This window comes from Oreochromis niloticus, linkage group LG19 (genome assembly GCF_001858045.2).
Source record: "Oreochromis niloticus isolate F11D_XX linkage group LG19, O_niloticus_UMD_NMBU, whole genome shotgun sequence".
NCBI lineage: Eukaryota > Metazoa > Chordata > Actinopteri > Cichliformes > Cichlidae > Oreochromis > Oreochromis niloticus.
The window spans coordinates 15520494-15542847 of NC_031983.2; the positions used below are offsets into that span (position 1 = coordinate 15520494).

Here is a 22354-nt window from a genome sequence, read left to right on the forward strand (position 1 = left end):
GGACCTGATCATTTTTGTGCCTTACCGGTTTCCGTAAAACTGCCATATGTGCGCATGTTCAGGAATTACCTGCATGTTTTCTTTGCTGATTTTGCTGTAGAAATGTGAATATTTTCCCTATCACTTTGAACAGTTCTTTTTTTTTGTTGTTGCTGTACCCTGAATTAAAATCACGATGAAAACACGATTTACCACTGTGGATATCAGGGCCGTTATTGCCGAGATCAATGCCAAGTAGGTGCTTGTTGTTAAGCTAAGCTAAGATTAACTCTCGTCTGACTGGCTGTCCACTGCTTATTCACACACTTCTAGTTATTCATGAAGTTTTACCTCTTTCTTCCGCAGCTACATTGGCATGAGAGTCTATAATGTGTATGACATCGACAACAAGACGTATCTCATCCGTTTGCAAAAGTAAGAAAACTGTCCTCTGAAAGTTTTTCTCTTTTATAATGAATGAAGCTAGTAAATAAAACAGAAATATCACAAAAAAAAAATAGTTATGCAGCACAATGACACTGTTAGGTTTTGCGTTTAATTTATTCTAATGACAATTGATGCAGTCATGCACAAGTAGCCACATTTAAGTGAATCATAAGATATATTTGTAAACTTAAGTATTGTAATCTACGACAGTACATCGTCTTCGGAAACATGTTTGAAGTGTGTCAGAGTCTTTTTAGTATCTTCTGCTGTCAGATAAATGTTTCCAAGTCAAAAGAATTATCTCATGTTTTCCCTCTGAAATCATGTCTGTATTTTTCATAGCTTCAGCTACAGAAATGGGAACAAATGTGTGCTATTGTGGCAGGTTGCTAGTAACAGAGTTAAAAATACAATTTAAAATTGATTGTAGACATATCACTCTTTTATCCTTTGAGTTATGTGTTGGCCTGTTAGGTCAAAACCAACAAAAACCAACATTCTTCTGAAAATGGTCAGGTACAAGGACTGGACTGAAAATGAATAACAAGGCAACCAGTCTCCGAGGAAAACTTTGAAAGAGCTCCAGAAAGCCTTAGGTCAGTCAGTAAAGCCTGCTATACTTGAAAAAGTATATAGAAATAAGGGATGGCTCAATACTTTTGCACACTACTGATATTTTCCTTCCAAAATGAGATATACCAGAGCAGGAAATGGAAGTACTCAAGTAAAGTACTTTAAAATTAAACAGTAAATGTACTGAATTGTTTCCAGCACTTTGAATCAGTGAGAATAACAGAGTGTTGCATCGGCAGGCCTGACAGCAAAGCTGTTCTCCTGATCGAGTCTGGGACTCGTATTCATTCCACAGACTTTGAATGGCCCAAGAACATGATGCCTTCGGGGTTTGCGATGAAAGTAAGACTATTTAAAAAACATAAAATAATATAATTGTGTTGATATTTTAGGATTTTTATTGTGATGTAATCAGTTTATTGTCCCATTGGCTTCACTGTGGATAAATGATTTAATTAGTATCCTTACTTGCACAAATTCAGTGACTGGATTGATTTGCCTGTCCCTAATAGATGGATCTGTACAGTAAATGTCATTACAATGACTTGTGGTTATTGTGATTTATTTACATACTACATTTGTGTTTGTTTGTTTTTGGATCACTTGGTGTGATGAAACTGATGTTAAAGAGGTTTTTTTCAGTGTCGAAAACACCTGAAGACACGCCGACTGACCCAGATTAAACAGCTTGGGATTGACCGGATTGTCGATATCCAGTTTGGCTCAGATGAAGCTGCCTACCACTTGATTATCGAACTATATGACAGGGTCAGAAAACATTTCAGATGCTTTTTACATTTCATGTTCATATTCAAAACCTGTTACTTACGTGCAGCTGCATATCTGTTTATGCCTATTTGTCGGGGTGTTCATGTCCATTTTCAGGGTAACATCATCCTTGCAGATCATGAGTACACGATCCTGAATCTGCTGAGGTTTCGGACAGCAGAGGCAGAAGACGTTAAGATTGCTGTGAGAGAGCGCTATCCTGTGGAGAGTGCAAGACCCCCCGAACCTCTCATCAGTTTGGAGCGGCAAGGACCTCTTTACTAGTTTCTGGATAAACTCAACATGGTTCCAAATTCAGCAAGAAAAAATGTCAGAACCCTCAGAACCTTATATCAGTGATTTATTGTTGTTGTTTTTTTTAGGCTGACTGAAATCCTTAGCAAAGCACCAAATGGGGAGCAAGTGAAAAGGGTCCTGAATCCTCACCTTCGTAAGTATGCAGGCAAAAGATACACGAGTTTAATCTTTTGTTTCAACATGTAGAAAGACTATGAATCTTTTACTTCCTTTCCAAACGCATCCACAGCATACGGAGCCACTCTGATAGAGCACAGTCTGATAGAAGCAGGACTGTCGGGCTCTATCAAAATTGACAGTCAAGTTGATTCTGCCCAAGGTATAGTAGCACAGTTAGAGACTATTTTATTTCTCTTATATTATTCTATAAATCTCCAACTAAATTTGGTCTCCCTGCTTTTTTCTTCAGTTGCTCCTAAAATCCTGGAGGCTCTGCAGATTGCAGAAACTTACATGGAAAAAACTGAGAATTTCAGTGGCAAAGTAAGCAGTTTTTAGATTAAGATTCTGTAGTAGTCTGATTGAATTCACTAACTCTTCTTTATTATATCAAGGGTTACATCATTCAAAAGACTGAGAAGAAACCAAGTTTAACTCCTGGCAAACCCAGTGAAGAGCTGCTCACGTATGACTCTGTTTTTACATCAAGGAGTACCTTTTTCATCTGGTTGTGAAGTGAAGGATTGTTTAGCTCACGTGTATGATGTCTACTTGCAGATACGATGAATTCCATCCTTTCCTTTTTGCCCAGCATGCAAAGAGCCCCTATTTGGAGTTTGATACCTTTGACAAGGTACATGTTAGCGCAGCTACATACCTGGGGGATAATAATTAAGTTATTTTTTCAAGAAAAATAAAGACTAATCCACCACAATAATCTGACACAGGCGGTGGATGAGTTTTTTTCCAAGATGGAGAGTCAAAAAATTGACCTGAAGGCCTTGCAGCAGGAGAAACAGGCTCTGAAAAAGCTGGAAAATGTTAAGAAGGACCACGAGCAGAGGTTGGAGGCCCTGCACCAAGCACAGGTTAGCAGCAGAGGCTTTACATAATAATTCTTGCTTGTTTGCACAAGGAGATGTTGAGGACAATAACCACTCAGCTGATCGTGACTTTGCTGAAATCTCGTTTTGTGTGCTGCAGGAGGTGGACAGAATAAAGGGTGAACTAGTGGAGATGAACCTGCCTGTGGTGGACAGGGCGCTGCAGGTGGTGCGCAGCGCACTGGCCAATCAGGTGGACTGGACTGAGATCGGTGTTCTTGTCAAAGAAGCACAAGCTGCCGGAGACCCCGTGGCCTGTGCCATCAAAGAGCTCAAGCTGCAGACCAACCACATCACAATGCTTTTAAAGTGAGATCACCCCAAAAAAGCAATGAACTTAACTGTCGTAATTCTTATGTGAAGTCAGATTGATATACGCGGCATTGTGTTGTGTCACGTCCAGGAATCCGTATATTTCTGAGGAGGATCAGGAAGAGGAAGAAAAGAAAGAAATTGTGGAAACGAAAGGGAAGAAAAACAAAAATAAAGAGAAAGGACAGAACAAGAAGCTGCAGAGGAACAAACCCATGTTGGTGGATGTGGATCTTGGGCTGTCTGCTTATGCCAATGCCAAAAAGTAGGTTGATGTGTGATGTGCACAAAATAATGCATTTAGTGGGGAAAGTTGATAAACTTTATTATTGTGGGTTTTTTTAGATACTACGACTCCAAACGCAGCGCTGAAAAGAAGGAACAGAAAACCATTGAGGCAGCAGATAAAGTAAGAAAACTGTCTTTTCATTTTTCCATATGCCATGATATGATTGTACGATTAGCAGGAAGCAAGATCCGGATCTGTTCTTCTAAGGAACGTTGTTTTCTTATGGATTAAAAAACTCTCCTGTGGAACCAACTCCCAGTTTTTTTGGGGGGGAGCCAAGACACTTTCTCAGCTTTTAAGATTAGACTTAAAACTTTCTTGTTTCAGTAAAGCTTATAGTTAGGGCTGGATCAGGTGACCCTGAACCATCAACTAAGCTGTGTCCACACTGGAAGCGATCACAGACTGTACAAAGCGCATGATACCACTGGTGATGGGAAGTAGGCGTGACCTGAGATACACTTTTATCGCCTCTGAGACGGGGCGACTGAAGCGACCACCATTGAAAGTAAATGCTACCATTGATTGACATATGACCTGGTAGTTGCATTAGAGGGTCACCTAGGCGACCGGAGAATGGAATGTACACAAGCCGACCAGCAGTCACCTTCAGCTCTTCTTCACTCGTCTCTTTTTACTTCCCATGTGTTTGTACACCACTGCTGTCATAAGTTATCACTAAACTCTGGGGCTCTCTCCCACAGTTTTCTTTCTTTTTCCCCCATACCCCCAACCAGTCACGACAGATGGCTGCTCCTCCCTGAACCTGGGTCTTTACGCTACAATAAAGTGCCTTGAGGCTACTTCTGTTGTGAAATAACAGAATAGCATACTTTATACTCCTATACTTAAATTAAGATTTTACTGATAATTCTTCTAATTTAATGTCACTGAAGGCCATGAAATCAGCTGAGAAAAAAACACAGCAGACCCTGAAAGAAGTCCAGACAGTGACCACCATTCAGAAGGCCAGGAAAGTCTACTGGTAAGACACGGATGCGTATGTGTGCAAACTTTATAATGTGCTTGATCTGTCGACTCTGCTTTAACTGTCTGTTCCCGTTTGGCAGGTTTGAAAAGTTCTTGTGGTTCATCAGCTCCGAGAACTATCTCGTCATTGCAGGAAGGGACCAGCAGCAGAACGAGATGATCGTTAAACGGTACCTCCGGGCTGGTAAGGAAGCTTCTACACACTTCTCTTGGAAAATAAATACCGTCAAAATCCGGTTTATCACTTGTTCTATACTTTCTCAGGTGACATCTATGTTCATGCTGACCTCCATGGAGCAACTAGTTGTGTCATCAAAAACCCTTCAGGTAAACTTAAAATGCAGCTTTCAATGCATTTTTTCCCCACTTAATTAGTTTAGGTTTCTCTGAGTTAAACTAGTTTCTCCTTATACCCTCTACTTGCTCATCATCTTGCTCCAGGGAATCCCATCCCCCCCCGTACTCTGACAGAAGCTGGCACCATGGCTGTGTGCTACAGCGCTGCTTGGGATGCCAAGATTGTCACCAGTGCTTGGTGGGTTCATCATCATCAGGTGAGTCTAGAAAACTCTTCATGTTTTTTTATGTATGTATGTATTATCATTGAGGGGAAGTGATATGATTCACCCCAATGAATCATGACATTATCATTTTGGATCCGCCTTGCTTCTTACCCTGACGCACCCATCACTTCAGGACAGGCCTTATCAGACCACATGACCTTTTCTCATTGCTCCAGAGTCCAATCTTTATGCTCCCTAGCACTCTGAAGCCTCCTTTCCCTATTAGCCACACTGATAGTGGTTTTCCTAATTTAATTCTTTAGTCTCGAGTTGTCTTTGCATTGTCCGCATGGAAATGTTCTTACTTTCACTATTAATCAAAGCTGTGAGCTCTGCTGTTGTATTTTTCTTATTTGATATGTGATCACTGATAACAATCTGTCTCTTCCTAAGAGATGGTTAAGTACTATCTTTCCATTTTAGTAGTTTCTGTAGTTTCCTTGTTTCCTTTGCTTGAAGCAGGCCAATAATTACTATATCAAAACAGTCTTTTGATATATTTTTATATGTCTTTGGACATGGCTGTCCAAAGAGAAGCTACTCACAGCTAAGTAAGGTTTAAAGCAGCCATCCTGTTAGCAGCCAAATGACTGCAGTAATTAAATCAGGGATACACTCATAAAACTGCTCCATACTAAAGTCTAAAGACTCTGGAACCTTTTAACTTACAGGCATCTGGTGTTTTTTTTTTCTTGTAGTATAATTGTTTATTATTACTGATAAGTGGTATTATATGTTTTTTCTCCCCCAGGTGTCTAAAACCGCTCCCACTGGCGAGTACTTGACAACTGGAAGCTTCATGATCAGAGGTATCAAAAAGCAGAATTCGAATGCACAAAAGACCGACTACGATGAGATCAGACGGGACTCATTTTTGTAATTTTTTTTCCCTCAGGAAAGAAAAATTTTCTGCCACCTTCTTACTTAATTATGGGCTTTGGGTTCCTCTTCAAGGTGAGTACCATCACTAGCTGTAAGTGTATTTTCAAGCCTTTATCATCTTTGAAGAATTCACTAATGTCTCTTCTGCTTTTTACAGGTGGATGATCAGAGTGTGTTTCGGCACCAAGGGGAGAGGAAGGTGAGAACCGTAGAGGAAGACATGGAGGAGGCCACATCCAGAACTGCCGAGCTGTTAGATGAGGGAGAGGAGCTCATAGGTAGGAAGAAGCAATCAATGATGTAATCTGTGGCTAGATCTATCTATATGCATGTGTTGACCCATTTCTGCTGCCTTTCTAGGGGATGACAGCAGTAATGAAGATCAGGGTGAAGAAAGAGCAGACGATGGAGAGACCAAGGAGGTGGAGGTGAAAAAGGAGAACGACACAGAGGAGGAGGAGGATGGCGCGAGTGGAGAAGTAGACTCTGCTCTTGGGGAGTCTGCAGCAGATACAGGAGAGAAGGTGTCAGAGCGGAGTGACAGTGGTGTGGAAAAAGAGAATGAAGAGAGTGAAGAATTCAGCTTTCCAGATACGACCATCACCCTCTCTCATTTACAACCCAGCAGGTAGTACCACTAACCAAGCAAAAAAGAAAGCCAGATTTATATTTGCAGAATTAAAAGCACTTCAATAACATTTCTCCTTATTTCTAGGAGCTCCCAGAATGCCGGCTTCAAAAAAGAAACAACTACTCAGGCAATTATTACAATCTTTGGACATTTCAGTTTTTTCCATCTCATTTAAAGTACAATCAATAGCAATTTTTCATTCATTCACTTTCAGGATGACGTAGATTCACAGGGGAAAAAACACATGACTGCCAAGCAGAGAAGGTGAGCATATAACCCAAATGAAAATCCAGTTTTATATTACAAGCGGATGATGACAGCAGTTTACAAAGGCATGAGCAGAGAAGGGTGACCAGTGGCTGTGTTTTTGCCTCCTCCCTTAGAGAAGAGAAGAAGAAGAAGCAGCAGAAACAGGAGGGCTGTGAGACTGAGGAGAAGCCTGACAAGTCATCCGGTGGACCGGTGGGGGATCAGGGGTCCAAAAGTGGCAATGGACCCTCTCAGCAGCCGTTAAAGAGAGGTCAAAAGGTGAGACAGACGGATGAAGTCAGCGTTTTTTGTGCTGTGCAAGCATCAGAGGTTTTAAAACCTTTTAGTATTTTTTTTTTAATTGAGAGCTGAAGTTTTACTAAATGAGAAGATTATAAGATTACATTTAGTTTAAAAAATGGGCTAAAGGTACCAGCCACACTCTTTTGTCATTGCAGAACAAACTGAAGAAAATCAAAGAAAAGTACAAAGATCAGGATGAAGAGGACAGAGAGCTGATGATGCAGCTGCTTGGGGTGAGAATGAATAGAAAAACCCTTACATGCAGCAGGCACTGGTACTTGCAGTGCACGTGGTTCTCGATGGTGTCACAGTAAATAACATTTCAGCTGCTTTGCTTCCTTAGTCAGCTGGTTCCACGAAGGAGGAGAAAGATAAAGGGAAGAAAGGAAAGAAAGGGAAGGGGAAAGAGGAGCCCGTCAGGAAACCGGCCGCTCAGAAACAACATCAGAAAGCTCGTAATGTGGAGACTGCAGGGAAGAAAGCAGAGCAGGGTGGAGGGGAGGAGGAAGAGGAGAAGAGGCAGCCCGGAGAGGAGGGAGGTGCTGCGGAACAGGAGGATAAGGTAATGAAAGGATTCAGTATGTGTATGTATAATATCTGATTATGTTTACAGAGTTATCTGCAAATAAAACAACACACAGGTTCTTAATACTGATGTTGAAATAGGTGTTTATATATATATATATATATATATAGGATATATACGCAAAAACAAGAATATTTAAGGTTGTTGAAAGACCTTGAGGTCTTAAAAAACCTCAAAAAGGAAATGACTTTCAGATGCTGTTTGTTTGTCTTTAACAAGATCTGTAACAAAATTAGTTCTTCTTGTTAAATTGTCTGTTATGTGTAGACACATGAGTGGTTCATCCCTTAAGTTTGGTTTTTCTGTGCTTAAATGATTCATAGGTCATCATTAAGTGGCTTAACAAACAAAAATGGTCTGGTACAAAGTCCAGCCTGAAAATGAATGAAAAAAACTGCTTGCTTGAGATTACTCAAAAAAATAATAATCAAATTCTGCCTCCTTAAAAGAAACATTAACAGAAATTAAGAGTAGTTCAAGACTTTTACACAATACTGTATTTAGAACGAACCCATCTGTGGCTTTTTGGTGACTCATGGCTGCAGACTGGTAGCTGGAAAGGTTCAACAATGCTTTCTTCTCTTTCAGGAAGATGAGGTGGACCAGGACAATCCTGGAGCAGAGGTAAGTTTGCAGTATAAATATTTAAATATGGATTATTAATCCTAAAAAAGAAATCTGTGTGCTCTTTAAAAATACTACTAAAAAGAATAGCTTTATTTTAAAGGATTTTTTTTGTCTGTTACTTTAGGAAGCAGAGAATCTGCTCACCTCTCTAACAGGCCAGCCACATCCCGAGGATGTGCTGCTGTTTGCAGTGCCAGTCTGCGCTCCGTACACTGCTCTTTCCAACTACAAGTGAGTGTTATCAGCTTTTCCTTGTATTAGTCAAATTGAAGAGACCAAAGCTTAACGAGCCATTTGTCTTCTGCAGACACAAAGTGAAACTGACACCAGGTTCTCAGAAGAAAGGCAAAGGTAATTCAGAAAGCTTTTGACTGATGTTATTACTGTAAAGTTTCTTTAAAGCTGATGGTAAATTCTTGTTCGTGTTCCTACCAGCTGCACGCACTGCAGTGTTCAGCTTCATGAAAGCCAAAGAGGTGTCACCAAGAGAAAAAGACCTTTTCCGCAGCGTCAAGGTAAAACAAAAAACTAACAAAAAAACCGCCAATGTATTCTTGCCTTTAAAAAGAGTGCTGTCTGTAAATTTGTATTGCTAAATTTATAAAGTTAGTATCCATTAGAGGATAACTACAATCCAGTCATTTATCAAAGAATGCCATACAAAATAAGAAGCATAAAGTCACCTCACTTGTAGCCATTTCATGAGATTAAAATGAATGAACCTGAGCACACTGTCATCTCACCTGCTTCACATTTTCCACCCAACAAACTGTAAAAATAGAATAATCTAATCTATAACTGTTATGGGATGGTTGCACAGTTTTCCCTTGTGTTACAATTCAAACTGTCCCTTTTCTCACGACGCTGTGCCGCAGGATTCTGACCTATCCAGAAACATGCCGGGAAAAGTCAAGGTGTCTGCTCCAAACCTGCTGGCTGCCAAGAAAAAATGAAGGATAGAAGACGGCGAGACATTTGAAATTTACAGCATTTCTTCAGCACGGAACTGCACCTCAGTCCGGTTCACTGAGACTCTGCCGACTTCACCTGTATTTCAGACATGGGTGGTTACTTGTCAGTGGCGTGCCCTTTTTTCAGAATTTTCAAGATTGCATTTGGTGAACCACAACATGTAACAAAGCTGAATATGTCATGTGTTTATTTTCTGAGTACAAATTATGCATTGCAGTAATAATATGCCTTTTTAATCCCACACTTAAAAAAAAAAAAAATCAATTGTGCAAACCAGGCAATTCCAAACAAAGCCGCAGCCCCAATAAACTTGCAGTGAGTTATTGATTAAATTAAGTTCATATGCTACAGTAGCCACTTTCAACAATTTATTTCCTCCAATTTCAGGCTTTAAAAGCCTCTTTGAAAGTACAGAATCACACACACATCCTCACAATTATATAAATAATCATATATACAGATAAAAACTTAAAGTTAGCATTTCTGTGCCTTAAAGTAGATAGTCACGTGTAACATAAAGCACGAGTTTTAGGTCTGTGAGAACTGAGGAAAATCATTCAACATCAATAAACACTGTATTCAAGATATTCTCAAAAATTATAGTAACAATTACAGCAAACTTATTTTAATTTACTGTTTGATATGGAATCACTCTCTTAATGAATTTAAGTTTTGTTTTTTTGAAAAGTCCTGTTTGAGAATTTGATCCATCTCCCCAGACCTTGAGGTTACATTTAACATGGACAGTTTCTCAGATTGAAACATGAGAGCAGAGGTTTTCTGTCCTTTTAGTTCACGTTTGTCGTTATAAGACACATCTAACCTGGACAGAAAACCACGCCATCATTTAAGCTTTTCATCACTACTGTTGAAACGACTCATCAAAATTAAGATGGGAAAAAAACGCTTAGAGAGAAAAAACAAAACGCTAAACCCAAAAGTAGTGAGAGGTTTCTCCTCTTATGTGCTATCGCATCACCATCACTCAACAATGATGGTTGTCCCGGCAACATTTATAAGGTGATTAACAGTTTTGAGGATGGCCTGTGAACCTTCATGCGTCAGGCGGGACACATTTCTAACAAATCCGAAGCCTTTCAGCATTCCCTGGAGAGGTTTTTATGTATGAAAGTATCCACTCACATGAAAAGGACTACCTGCTTTCAGAAAGCATGTATCCCTTCCACGCATACATACTGTCCTCTAATTGTCCTCTTAAACTAAGAGCCCAGTGTGTTGACACGTGCCATTCTCTGTTTGAGGCTGTGCAGGAGGTGTTTAGGCAAACAGTCCCAGTAGCTAGACAAACGCTCCCTGTGCTGAAGGATGGTCTCCATGCAGAACCTTGAGATCGGAGAGTTAGATGAACATGACATGATGGCAAAATAAATTGAAATGGATTTCAAATCTGTCTTCACTCACCGAACTAATGATTTGGGCTGAACATTGAAAACCAGCAGGTCATTGCTGTGTGCCTGTGAAGTGGAGGAAAAAAATCAAATTCACCAATTGAAAATTTGCATTCACTGCAGGTTCAATTGAGATATGATGACCATCTTACAGCTCTGTGGTGCGACAGCAGGTTGTTGGCACACCCTCCGAACACAAACACTTCGCCGTCTGGACCAGCGCACGCTGTGTGCCACAGCCTAAAAATCAAACAAGTCAAACATTGTCCACATTTTAGCTCAGGAAAAACTGCCAGCACACTGCCAACTGTTCACAGTAACGTGAGATGGTCACCTGGGGCTCTCTGTGTGACTGTGTTTGAAAGGCTTCCATTCATTTTTGCTCACACTGTACAGCCAAGCATCACCTAAAGGACAGAAAAATAATCTCTTTGAGATCGGGGATTATTTTAGGACCTCTGATTATTTGCTCCTTGAGGTCGAGTGTCTGACTCACTCAACGTCTCCCTGTCTGTGGTGAAACCTCCAAATAGGAAGATGTGGTCTAGTGACACAGGAGTGAAGGAGTGCCAGGAACGGCCCACTGGACCCTGCTGGGGAACGCTCCTAGAGCAAGGCAGAGTGGGTCACAGGGGAATAACAGTGCAGAGCAAAGGTGGAAATGGATAACTCCGTGCACACGATCAGATAGTCTAGCAATTAGAAACATGATATTAAAAAAAGAAAAAGATTCCATTCAAAACCTTTGCTATAATCTGTATAATATGTATGATCTGATTAATAAAAACCTTTATAGTGTGGATTACATACCACAGCACATTAAGAAGCACTTACATTTCATGCCACTCCCACGTGTCCAGGTCAAGATAGTACAGGTCATTTAATCTGTAGTTCTGTGAACAAAACAAAGTACATTTGTTTATTTTGAAAACATCTTTATCTTCAAATGAGCGCACACACTTATGCACATAATTTAGGAGTGGAAAAAAGAAGAAAAGTGATGCCTCTCACTTTTTGCCCATGCTTACCTTGTATCGGCCACCAAACACATAGCCTCTGTTGCCAACTGTTGCACAGGCATGAGCTGCTCTGGGTGAAGGGGTGTCCCCCTGCATCAGGCCAAACCAAGACAAATTGAAAATAATGTTTAAAGATCACTAAGATCTCTCTTTTTTTAAATTATAAAAAAAGGGAGAGGCTGTTTGATTAAAGAGGAAGTTTTACTGCAGGCAATGTGATACATGCATTTGTGTGTATGCATAAAATCGAATGTGCTGAAGTTGTAAGGAAGTGTTTTTACCGTGGTAATTGGCTGACTCCATGTTGACGTCTCCAGATCCAGGATATGGATATGGTTGTTCCAGCCTCGCCCAGGGCTGTCCCACTGTAGCATTGAAAACAAAGGGGACAAGGCAGAGGGATACATTTAGATATTAAGCCATAATTATTCAATAAGCTCCAGCTATTAAAAGTACATTTAATTAGCAAAAGCAGCATGTAAAGGATTTCAAGACATAATTTTATAATAGTTTTGTTTAAATGCATCATTTATCATAAGATTTTTGTTTTTACAGACCATAAGAGAAGACGATTCATCATATTCAAAAGTCCCTCGATGAGCGCCCTGTGCAGCGTAGCCATAGCCCCCAAAGTATATAATTCTGCAATCATCCAGACAAATTATTTACATACATATTTAAGATCTTACAGAAATGATCTCTCTTATGCATTTCTCATTGTGTTGTGATCAGAAATTACCATAGATTTATCACGAGCATGAACTCTGGACTTTTAATGATTTCTTTGGACTGTTTTTCCAGCGTGGAAGGATTGTACGTGTATCTTTAATGACTTTAAAAAAACAAACAAACAATCAAATCTCTAATCCACACAGTGTCAAAAGTATACATACAAGCTCAAACATATATATATGAACTCACTTAAATCTTTTAATAAGTGGCTCTGAAGGCAAAGGCCTCATTAGTGATTGTGATTGACTACAACGGGTAGTTTCTATGTGCAGCATTGAAAAGGATTTGCCTGAGTCATTGGATTGGATAATACTCAGAACACTGTGAAACTTCAAGGACATCAGCGAAGATATAAGAAGGAAAATTTTAGATTCACACACATTCAGATGTGTCACCACTTTGTCCAGTGTCTAGAGGAAGAACCAAACTGTCACCTTCAGATAAGAGGAAATTGGTTAGGATGTTTACGAACAACCCCGGAACCACCAAGGCTCAAGCCTGCCATGAACTGGAAACTGCTGGAGCGCTAGTGTCACCGTCCACAATGAAGCAAGTATTGATGACTAGAAACAGCATCTAGTTAAGGGAGAGTTTATCAAATTTTAATTTTTATTAATTTTAATGTATATGTATGTATTTGACCCTGTGTGGATTAAAGGAAATCCAAAATAAATTCAAATTTGTGCACCGAGTCATTAATGATGCATGCCGTACAATCATTCCATCCTGGAAAAAGAAATCATTAAAAGCCAAAAATTACCACAACATTCATTTCTACAATTAGAGTATGTAAACTTCTGACCATAACTATACAATAATACAACTTCTAAAACAATGACCATCTTTGTGTCAAAATTAATGCCATTTATTCTCAAGTAAACTCAAGATCAATCTATTGTTTTTACCCTTTTTATAGAAAATAAAAACATTTCACAGTTGATCTAAAAACATGTTTGTCAAAAGAAACGAAGGATTGGTGAAATTGAGCCTTATTTTCTCAAGCACAATGAGTACATTTAAAAAAAAAACAAAACAAAAAAAAACCTGCATTAAAAAAAACTCCAAAACAAACACACAAACAAAAACCCTTATCCTGTTACCTGTTTTTCTGAACCCAGCAGCCCAGCTTGTCCTTGGATGATGGCGGAAGTCCTTTAAGATCCCTCATTTCCTCCCACACAAGGCTGGGAGTTCTCAAGGGCAGGCGATAGATCTATATGAGCAAAGAATTTAGTAAAGACTGTCCGCTCACACAGCTGGCTGTTATGTTTTTAAGGTAATGTGATGCAAGCACCTATTTAAAAATACCAGAAGCAGATAGGAAATTTAGTCTAACCCTAGTCACACCCTACCTTGTTTGTGTTTCCCCGGGCGTGATGCCCCCCGAAAAGGTAGAGAACTCCATCAACACACACCCCACAGCTGCCTGACATCGATGAGTGGAGGCTACCTCCAGCTAAATGCTTTGTCCTGTAAATAGAAAAAAATAAATATATAAAATATATTTATTTTTGTACACAATTACAAAGTAGAGGTATGACTGGCTTGCAAGCCAGATGTCCTCACCAGACTCCTGACTCCATGTTGTAGGTCCAGATCTCGTTTCTCGGTAGATACAAGTCGAAGAATCCGTGGTTTTCAGCATTCTTGTTCAGGAGGATGAATACAGTGAAATTCAGACAATTATGGAGACGGCAGAAAGATACAGAAACATAATGGGAATGCAGTTTAGGAGCATACCTTGTATCCACCCCACACATACATGATGTTTCTGTCAACCACTGCTATATGACCACTGCGCTCAGCTGGGGTGTCCTGCTCAACTGCTTCAGCGTCTAATAACTGCTCATCGTCCACTTCCTCATCTTCCTCGTCCTCATCCATATCTTCATGTAATATCCAACCTACTAATCTGTTATCTTCATCTCTATCCGAGTCGTTGTCATCCTCTCCGTTGGGCAGATCTCCCCTGTCTTCTTCCATCTCTGCCCTCCCCTCTGCCATGCCAGCCTCTTTTGTTTCCTATCAAAGCAAGAAGTGAGGTACTGAGAAATCGGCTAGGTTATTGCTAATAGGATTATTCTATTAACGCATTAATCCCGGGCCAAAAATAATCTTTAAAACAAGCAAAAACATAAACAATCAAGGAAATGACCCACATTTAAAACAGTGGACGTGAGCAAAATGCCTTGTTTAAAGTTAGCCATAAAAATAGGACATGCTCTCTTTGTGTCAAGTAGAGATTTGCTTGTTTCTAGGCCAAAGTCACATCATCATTTACCATGGCAGCGGATTGTATCATGTTAGCAAGTAGCACGACAAATGCTGACCTACTTTGCAACCTTAACTATTTAGGCTACTAGCCCAACGCTGGCATTTAAGCATATCTCTAATATTACACGGAAGACTATGTTAGGTATTATAGTGAATAACAGCTTAACAAAATGCTTGTTAATTCATATATTTGTCTAAAACGCTCTTAATTTCTTTGCTGTAATTCGAGCTAGCAAGCACCAAACAGTTATTTCCCTCTGCAGAAGAAAAACACACCGAGAACTGGGCGCTAAATACAGCTCAGATATAATATCTACCTCGTTTATGTCTAAACTAACCAGCATGCAACTGCCCTGCACAAAATCTAGCCAATCCTGTCATCGCTTTACCTTGTCAGATATTAGGGTTCCTTGCAATTTTCAGTAGCAATGCGCCATTTATGTAAGGTCATCACAATCTTCTGGGGGGCACGACCGGAAATGACAGACTTTTAAAATCCGCCATCTTTATAAGGTCGGAATTAACGAGCTAGGCCATCCCACGTTGTATAAAGGTTTTATTATTTATAATATTATTATTATTATAATTACTACTACGAAGAAGAAGTCACTACTGCTACAGGACAACTCTCATATAAGAAACAGGTACGCACAATTAGGTCAAAATCCAATGGAGAGACGTTTTTCTTTTCAAAATAAAAGTCTTCACATTTAATTGTTTTCATTGTAGGGTGGAAAAGTACCCCCAAAATTTAAGACTCCTAAACGCAGAACAAAGCGCAACAACGTTTTTCGTTTCGTTAAAGTTTCTATGAAATGGATGTTATATAAAGATAAAATTATATTTTTAAAAAATGCCAAGCTGAATGGGAGTGGCTACACCAGAACTTATAAAGCTCTGACTGTGCAAAATCCAACAGCATATATGCCTGTATCAAGTACAGGATGCATCTATCACAAGAGCCACTCTTTGGTATTTAACTTGCACATTAGTTGAGTAAAATTGGTTGCACTCCAGATAAAAATGTGTCAGTCCTTTTCAAACAATTTTGGAAAAACATATTTTACAAAGCTATGGTATAGTGACTATAGAGGGTCAAACAGATAGGAGCTGATAATTTTATTAACTTAATGCTACCGACTACTCAGGATGGTTCAAGTTGCAATTCAATGCATTGACACAAAAAGGTCAGAAAGTTCAGTACAAAGCATAAAAACTTTATTATTCCTCATAGAACAAAGACTCAGATACATAAAATGGTTTGATTACCAGTCAATTTTCAACATCTAATATCATACAAAAGCAATGTACAGTCAACTTGGAAATCCGGGATTTTCTTCACAGCCCTTGAAGTTTGCTGTGAAGAAATAAGAAAACTGTTTAGTTTGAGCACAATCACCATTAAAACCACTATTGTCACTGTTACATACGCCAAAAACAAAGAGAGAAGAAAAACTTTAAGACTAGACCCCACCTGTCCTCAACTGTCCTGTTGGATGGATAGTACACCTTGAAACTGAATCCACTTTTTGGGAAGGAACCCTGACAAAGTAAACAGGTTAAAAAATATATTGCTTACTTGTATTAGAAGAAAGCATCCTCTACAATTTTCTGACAAACAATCGGTCATTCATTCATACCGGGTTGACACAGAGGCAGTCTGTGTTAGTGATGCTGAAGGGGTCGTATTTGTCTGCGAAGACAATGACGTCAGGTACTGGGTAGACTCGCAGGGAAAAGTCATAGGCCCAGAATACAGGACTGACATACAGAGGCAGTGGAGTCAAGTGACCCTGGGATAGGATTGTCCTAACAAACTGGGAAGAAAAAGAAAAATACTATTATCACTACTAAAAGCTACTTTTTGCTTTAAGAATATTAGCAAAAAATGATTAACAAAGGCTAATAAACCTCTGACAACATGATGAATGCTGAAGTGATGATTCTTCCTGTATGAACAGGTTTGTTAAGAAAAGTTGAAACTCACATGGTTTGGAATGTCAAGATTGTTATTGGGCAGTCGGACACAATTCCTACACATCTTGTTGACCAGGTCTTCTCTGATAATGATGATCTCCTGGCTGCAGTACTGAATCCTGTCAGATAAATACTCATCATTACATTATGACATTATGTGTCTGCATGGTTTTAACTAAAACTATTCAAAACCACATGTAAAACTTGTACTGCAAGCCTCATTAAACACACTAGCAGATACGTGTGCATCAAATAAAAGCCACATGTATGTTTCACCTGCATGGATTAGTTGTGAACACAGAAAATGGCACTCTCTGTCTGAACTCCTCTGTGATGTGGTCTGCCAGGGGAGGTCTGAAACATAGTTTACCCACATTTGTTCAAAACACTTGAATCAAAATCTCACAGAATAAAGTTTAAATCCAAGTGTCTATCAAGGTTTACCGTGGCAGGATGGTGCCTGGACCAGGGTCTTCAGGACCGGGAACAAACACAAAGCGACTACTGCGGGTTTAAGATGAACACATTTAAGTCGAACACACTGAAATATGAATAAGTAGAAAACAAAACAATAGCAGAACAGAGTGAAAAATCTATTAGAGCTTACCTGCTATGAATGCTGGGGTATGAGCATATAGCATCAGCAAGGGCTTTCAGTGACTCTAAAAAACAATAAACAAAATTAATAATAAAAAAAACGAGTAAAACCTCTGAAAATCTTTGTCTTTGTCCCTTTATTAAGTTGTTCAGATGTTCTACAGATTTTAGCATTGACCGATTTGTTAGGTATAGCTATTCAAAATATCCATCTAATCAGCCAATCACATGGTAGCAACTGAATGTGTTTAGGCATGTGGAAGCAGTTAAGACAACAGACTTAAACCACACAACAGAATAGAGAAGAAAGGTGATTTAAGCAGATGTGATTGTTGGTGCCAAAAGGCTGGTCAGAAACTGCTGATCCACTGGGATTTTCCCACACAACCAACTCTGGACAAAACTGGCTTGTTTCCTGATGGGAAGTCAACAGTAACTCAAATAACCACTTGTTACAACCCTGTATCCTTAAGAGCATCTCTGAATACACAACATGTCAAACCTTAAAGCAGATGGGCTACAGCAGCAGAAGATCTCCCTGATTGCGACTCCTGTCACCTAAAAACAGTGAACTGAGGCTACAATGGAACCGGCTCGTTAAAATTGTATAACAGAAGATTTGAAAAATGTTGCCTGGTCTGTTGAGTCTCGATTTCTGCTGCGGCATCAACTTTAAATGCCACAGCCTACCTGTATATCATTGCTGATCATGTCCATCCCTTTATGACCACAGGGTATCCATATTCTGATGACTGCTTCCAACAAGATATGATTATGAAAGTGAGTTTACTGTACTCATATGACCTCCACAGTCACCAGGTCTCAATTCAATAGAGCACCTTTGGGATGTGGTTGAATGGGAGAGCCACATTATGGATGTCCAGCCAACAAATCTACAGCAAGTGTGTGATATTATCATGTCAATATGGACCAGAATCTCTGAGGAGTGTTTCCAGCAGCTTGTTATTCTTCTTATCTTTTTAAAAAAATAACACTGGCTTGTGGCTCTTCATTCACTCTCTATTTCCTATAACAGCTAATGACTTGCACAGCAGCCATATCTGCTCCATAAATAAAGTGCACTGAAGTATGAGATGGTCAGAGTATGCAGTATAAATGTCAGTGACACTAATGTTTTCATTCCACGGAGGAATTTTTTGAGGACACACACCAGGATTCAGACACCAAAATAATAGCGGACAGCAGAGGACCCGTCGTTTCACAGCTGTCTTGTTTAAATAAACCTTCCTGGAATTGTCACAGGACATAAGTGACAGGAAATCTCTGTGCTTACGTTCAGCGTGAGCTCCATATCATGGTCAGTCAATTGATCCGTACAGTGTTTACACAAAAAACTATGTCAATAAAATTTTAGAGCATCTGTCAAAACTCACAAGCAGAGATTTCAAGATGTTCAATGTGTTATGAGACTTTACCTTTGAGTGATTTGAGCTGTGTCTTCCCATACGGGGCAGAAGAGAAGTTTCCACAGAAAATGAAGCAGGTGGGGGGCATGGCGGCATATCCTGCAATTTAGAAATGACATCAAAAATGTTACTGGTGTCACGCAAAAGTGTGCTGTTGACTTGTAAAGTTCACTATCAGACCTGAGAACATGATGTTGAGCTTTTCCATCACTTCCACACTGTCCAGCCAGACATCGGAGACGATAACAAACATGGCGTCTTCATTCTCCTCTTCCAGCTGCTTCAACTTCGCGGACATTTTCACGGAAGTGGTAGATGGACCTCCAAAAAAGTTAATGTTTCCGTAGTATGCTCTGGAAATAATATAACAATTACACCAAGGAATCAGAATCATTTTCTGGGGACCTCATATAATAGAGCCATAGTTACCAAGGAATTCAAGTAAAACATGAAATAATACTGTGGACCCTAGCAGGACAGTCCAAATCCACAATTGCTCATCGTGTTTTCATAAGATGCTGTTTCTTAACAATCTTCTAATGGTAACTGAATTAAAATTATACACTTTAAGAGTTTTCTAAAAAAATATTTTTAAGTCCTGCATTCTGACTACAATAAGGCTGGGGAACTAAGCACTCCTGTAACATACTGTGACTGTATTCAGTCTTTATAGTCTGCTGTTCAGAAGTGCGATCTTGGCATGTCTGTGTAGCTTATAATGACGATGATCTCTGACTTAAAGAGTATTTGCCTTCATATTAATTCAGTGGCATTTTCACTAATTAACAATGAAGACAAGTTACAATGACTTCACTTCACTGGAAGCTCCTTAACTTTTAGTCTGAACATGATCTCACACACACAGAAACTCATACTTTATACTAGAATTTAATGTCAAAATGTATATTTTGCAGTACAACTGACTCTTCCTCTAACCTTGTGGCTGATGAAGGCTCTGTTGGTGGGAACCCGAAACCATTGACGTGGAACACAGAGTCCTCGTACCAACCTAGAAGACAAACCGTAAGGTTCAACATCACAAACAGGCTTGGATGTGTGTATGAAATACATGTTTTTGCCATTTTTACTAAAGCTGTTGAGGTATTTATCTTACCTTCTGCCAGTACAAAGCAGGATTCTGTGTAGAGGCCGTTATGAAACTGGTGAGAGTGGAGCTAAGGAATATATCTTTTATATTCCATGTGATTTTGCATAATATCAATTAACACATCAAAGGATATTGCTTTGGACAAGTCCAGCTGTATTGTTCCACTTGGGTCCTCCAGGTAAAATTTACCCTGAAAAAAATGGTTTTCAAATGTTAAATGAACCAGATTAAACAACAACAACAACAACAAAATCCTCAAACTGAACAGAAAGTCACAATTTTCATCACATTCAGTGAAATGGAAAACAAAACAAAACATAATCTCTTACATTTATCTGGATCACTAACCTCTTTCAGTTGTGTGATCATACCAAGTACAATCACCTCTCCCAGTTTAGCTGTGCTACCGAGCAATGCTTCAACCGTCTTCAGCTAGGAAACACAAATAACGCTTAAAATGGTTAGTTAAATTTTTTATTTTAAAAAAAAAACCCAGCTGACGTGAGGTAATACACATGTTTAACACAGTCTCCATTACAGTGGCTTAGATGTGATACCTGAAATTTGTTTTGACCCTCTTCAACAGCAGCTCCTATCGCTGGTGGGGTGAAGAGTTCATGGCGATGTGTTCGCTGCAGAAATGAATACGACATGCACCCTATACATATTAAAAATGGCAGCAAAGACAGCAGGTCAGCCTGGAATCATGAGACAGATTATACTGACTTGCTGAAGGATTGTATAGCGCTCTCTGAAGAGTTCCGCTTTGACTCTGGCCAGGCCACACAGACTGGGGGCTGGATGACTGGTCATACTGATGCTGAAAGAGGAAGTCAAGAGAAAAGCTTTACAATCTTTGCCAAACACACTGCGGTTTGCAAAACAACAGAAACTTTTTTATTTAAACAATAATTTACATTAACTTTAAAACAAAAGAGAAAAAACAACCAAACAAACAGCCGTTTTACTCACGGTACAAATTTCTTCCTCTCCACACTGTAAATGTATCTGGGCACATCAAAAGCTCCAATGATGTTGAAAACATTATCTCTGGAAAGGACGGATCATATAAGTTAACAAGTTAATACCAACCTTACTCTACAAAGAACCTGAAACTGAATGACTTCTGTCCCAGCATTTAGTTTTTACCTCCATTAATTATATTAAAATGCTTTATGTTCAATTAATTACACATACTGTGTCAGCTTCTACATGAGTAATAAGTCCAGTGGATATTTCATTTCAGTCGATGTACAAAGGACACCCCGTGTCCTTCCAAAAATATTAGAAAAATGCAATTTCTTTTTAACTTACATTGTTTCGTCACAAGTCTGAGTGCAATCCTGCACGGCACTTTCCACCACGGACAGCTCTATCATGCTGGAGGACACTGTGAGAAAACAGTACAGTCACAGGCTGAAAAAACTCACATAGGAGCACAAACATAGGAGCACACAACAAGCTGTACTACACTCACATGGTTGTTTTTCCACTGCATCCAAGACCCTTTCAATAACATCATCAAGTTCAGAATGATTGACGGACTCCAGCACCTCTACAAGGTACCTGCTGGCCTCACTGGAGCACAGAACAAGAAGAAGCCAATCAACAAATAAATAAACAAAGATAACAACTACATGAAGAAACACGGTCCAACTAAATCTAATTATATGTGTACATCCAATAAAAAATCAAGTCTAACAAAAGTGTAAAAAGCTTTCTTTGTTTGTTTTTAAAAACATTTTTTTCTATATTTAATAGTGCAAAATACAGAAGGCTTGCAGAGCGAGCTGCCTGTTCGTAACTTCAAGATGACACAAAAGACGTCGTTGTGTTTTCGAAAGTTTTCAAAGCAGAAAAAAACATTTTATCTAAACAAGAATACATACGGGCGCAGTATAAGCCCTCTCATCTTGAAGCCAGAAGACACTTTCGTCTTTATTCTGCGAGCAACATCCATGATTATATCTGCTCCAACTCAAGCTTTGGCGCTAAATGTCATCTTCCGCAAACTTCCGCAAGTGTCGTCACTTCCGTCTTAGGGGCCGCCTCTATTTCGTTCAACAAAACTTGAAAACAAATAATTTTCACAAAATTATGTTTTTAAAACCGTATTTTGGCTGTCAGTTTCTCTTTTAAGTGTATGCTAATTTTCATTATTTTGTTTTTTTAAATACAGGCTAAAGATGCATAAAACATCACATAGCTTTTTAAAGATACATTATGTAAGAAAAACAAAAATAACAGCAAGAATAACAGAAGTTATCAAGACGAAGCGC

At 39.3% G+C, this 22354-nt stretch overlaps 3 protein-coding genes across 6 annotated transcripts; 1 reads left to right on the forward strand and 2 right to left on the reverse strand.

Annotated features, from left to right (window-relative positions):
• Positions 1 to 33: 33 nt before the first annotated feature.
• On the forward strand, positions 34 to 9968 carry nemf (nuclear export mediator factor). 2 transcript variants are annotated; one of them, XM_005465143.4, is made up of 32 exons: positions 34 to 234; positions 346 to 414; positions 1239 to 1341; positions 1642 to 1767; positions 1885 to 2033; positions 2151 to 2218; positions 2315 to 2404; positions 2495 to 2568; positions 2640 to 2710; positions 2803 to 2878; positions 2973 to 3113; positions 3229 to 3437; positions 3532 to 3705; positions 3786 to 3849; positions 4626 to 4714; positions 4800 to 4903; positions 4984 to 5046; positions 5161 to 5273; positions 6034 to 6091; positions 6178 to 6236; positions 6322 to 6442; positions 6525 to 6792; positions 6880 to 6922; positions 7010 to 7059; positions 7179 to 7323; positions 7503 to 7580; positions 7691 to 7909; positions 8522 to 8557; positions 8685 to 8791; positions 8868 to 8911; positions 8996 to 9075; positions 9436 to 9968. In XM_005465143.4, exons 1-32 carry the CDS (start codon positions 176 to 178, stop codon positions 9511 to 9513), a joined length of 3228 nt encoding a protein of 1075 aa, XP_005465200.1. In that variant the 5' UTR covers positions 34 to 175; the 3' UTR covers positions 9514 to 9968. The 2 variants fall into 2 exon arrangements, with proteins under 2 accessions (XP_005465200.1, XP_025756564.1); XM_025900779.1 differs by lacking the exon at positions 34 to 234 and adding an exon at positions 943 to 1022.
• Positions 9969 to 10186: 218 nt separating this feature from the next.
• On the reverse strand, positions 10187 to 15501 carry klhdc2 (kelch domain containing 2). Of its 3 annotated transcripts, none has more exons than XM_005465147.4 (14): positions 15356 to 15501; positions 14433 to 14714; positions 14259 to 14338; positions 14045 to 14162; positions 13793 to 13905; positions 12518 to 12602; positions 12242 to 12325; positions 11970 to 12050; positions 11776 to 11834; positions 11438 to 11547; positions 11276 to 11348; positions 11094 to 11181; positions 10955 to 11007; positions 10187 to 10876 (listed from the first exon to the last, which is right to left on the reverse strand). In XM_005465147.4, exons 2-14 carry the CDS (start codon positions 14694 to 14696, stop codon positions 10753 to 10755), a joined length of 1332 nt encoding a protein of 443 aa, XP_005465204.1. In that variant the 5' UTR covers positions 14697 to 14714; positions 15356 to 15501; the 3' UTR covers positions 10187 to 10752. The 3 variants fall into 3 exon arrangements, with proteins under 3 accessions (XP_005465204.1, XP_025756566.1, XP_005465202.1); XM_025900781.1 differs by lacking the exon at positions 15356 to 15501 and adding an exon at positions 14974 to 15229; XM_005465145.4 differs by lacking the exon at positions 15356 to 15501 and adding an exon at positions 14852 to 14981.
• Positions 15502 to 16162: 661 nt separating this feature from the next.
• pole2 (polymerase (DNA directed), epsilon 2) lies at positions 16163 to 22111 on the reverse strand. The gene is made up of 19 exons (XM_003459543.5): positions 21965 to 22111; positions 21553 to 21653; positions 21390 to 21465; positions 21048 to 21125; positions 20802 to 20895; positions 20633 to 20707; positions 20424 to 20507; positions 20209 to 20265; positions 20082 to 20130; positions 19904 to 19976; positions 19148 to 19320; positions 18977 to 19066; positions 17551 to 17605; positions 17388 to 17447; positions 17220 to 17297; positions 16954 to 17062; positions 16607 to 16783; positions 16441 to 16508; positions 16163 to 16323 (listed from the first exon to the last, which is right to left on the reverse strand). Exons 1-19 carry the CDS (start codon positions 22033 to 22035, stop codon positions 16305 to 16307), a joined length of 1587 nt encoding a protein of 528 aa, XP_003459591.1. The 5' UTR covers positions 22036 to 22111; the 3' UTR covers positions 16163 to 16304.
• Positions 22112 to 22354: the final 243 nt, after the last annotated feature.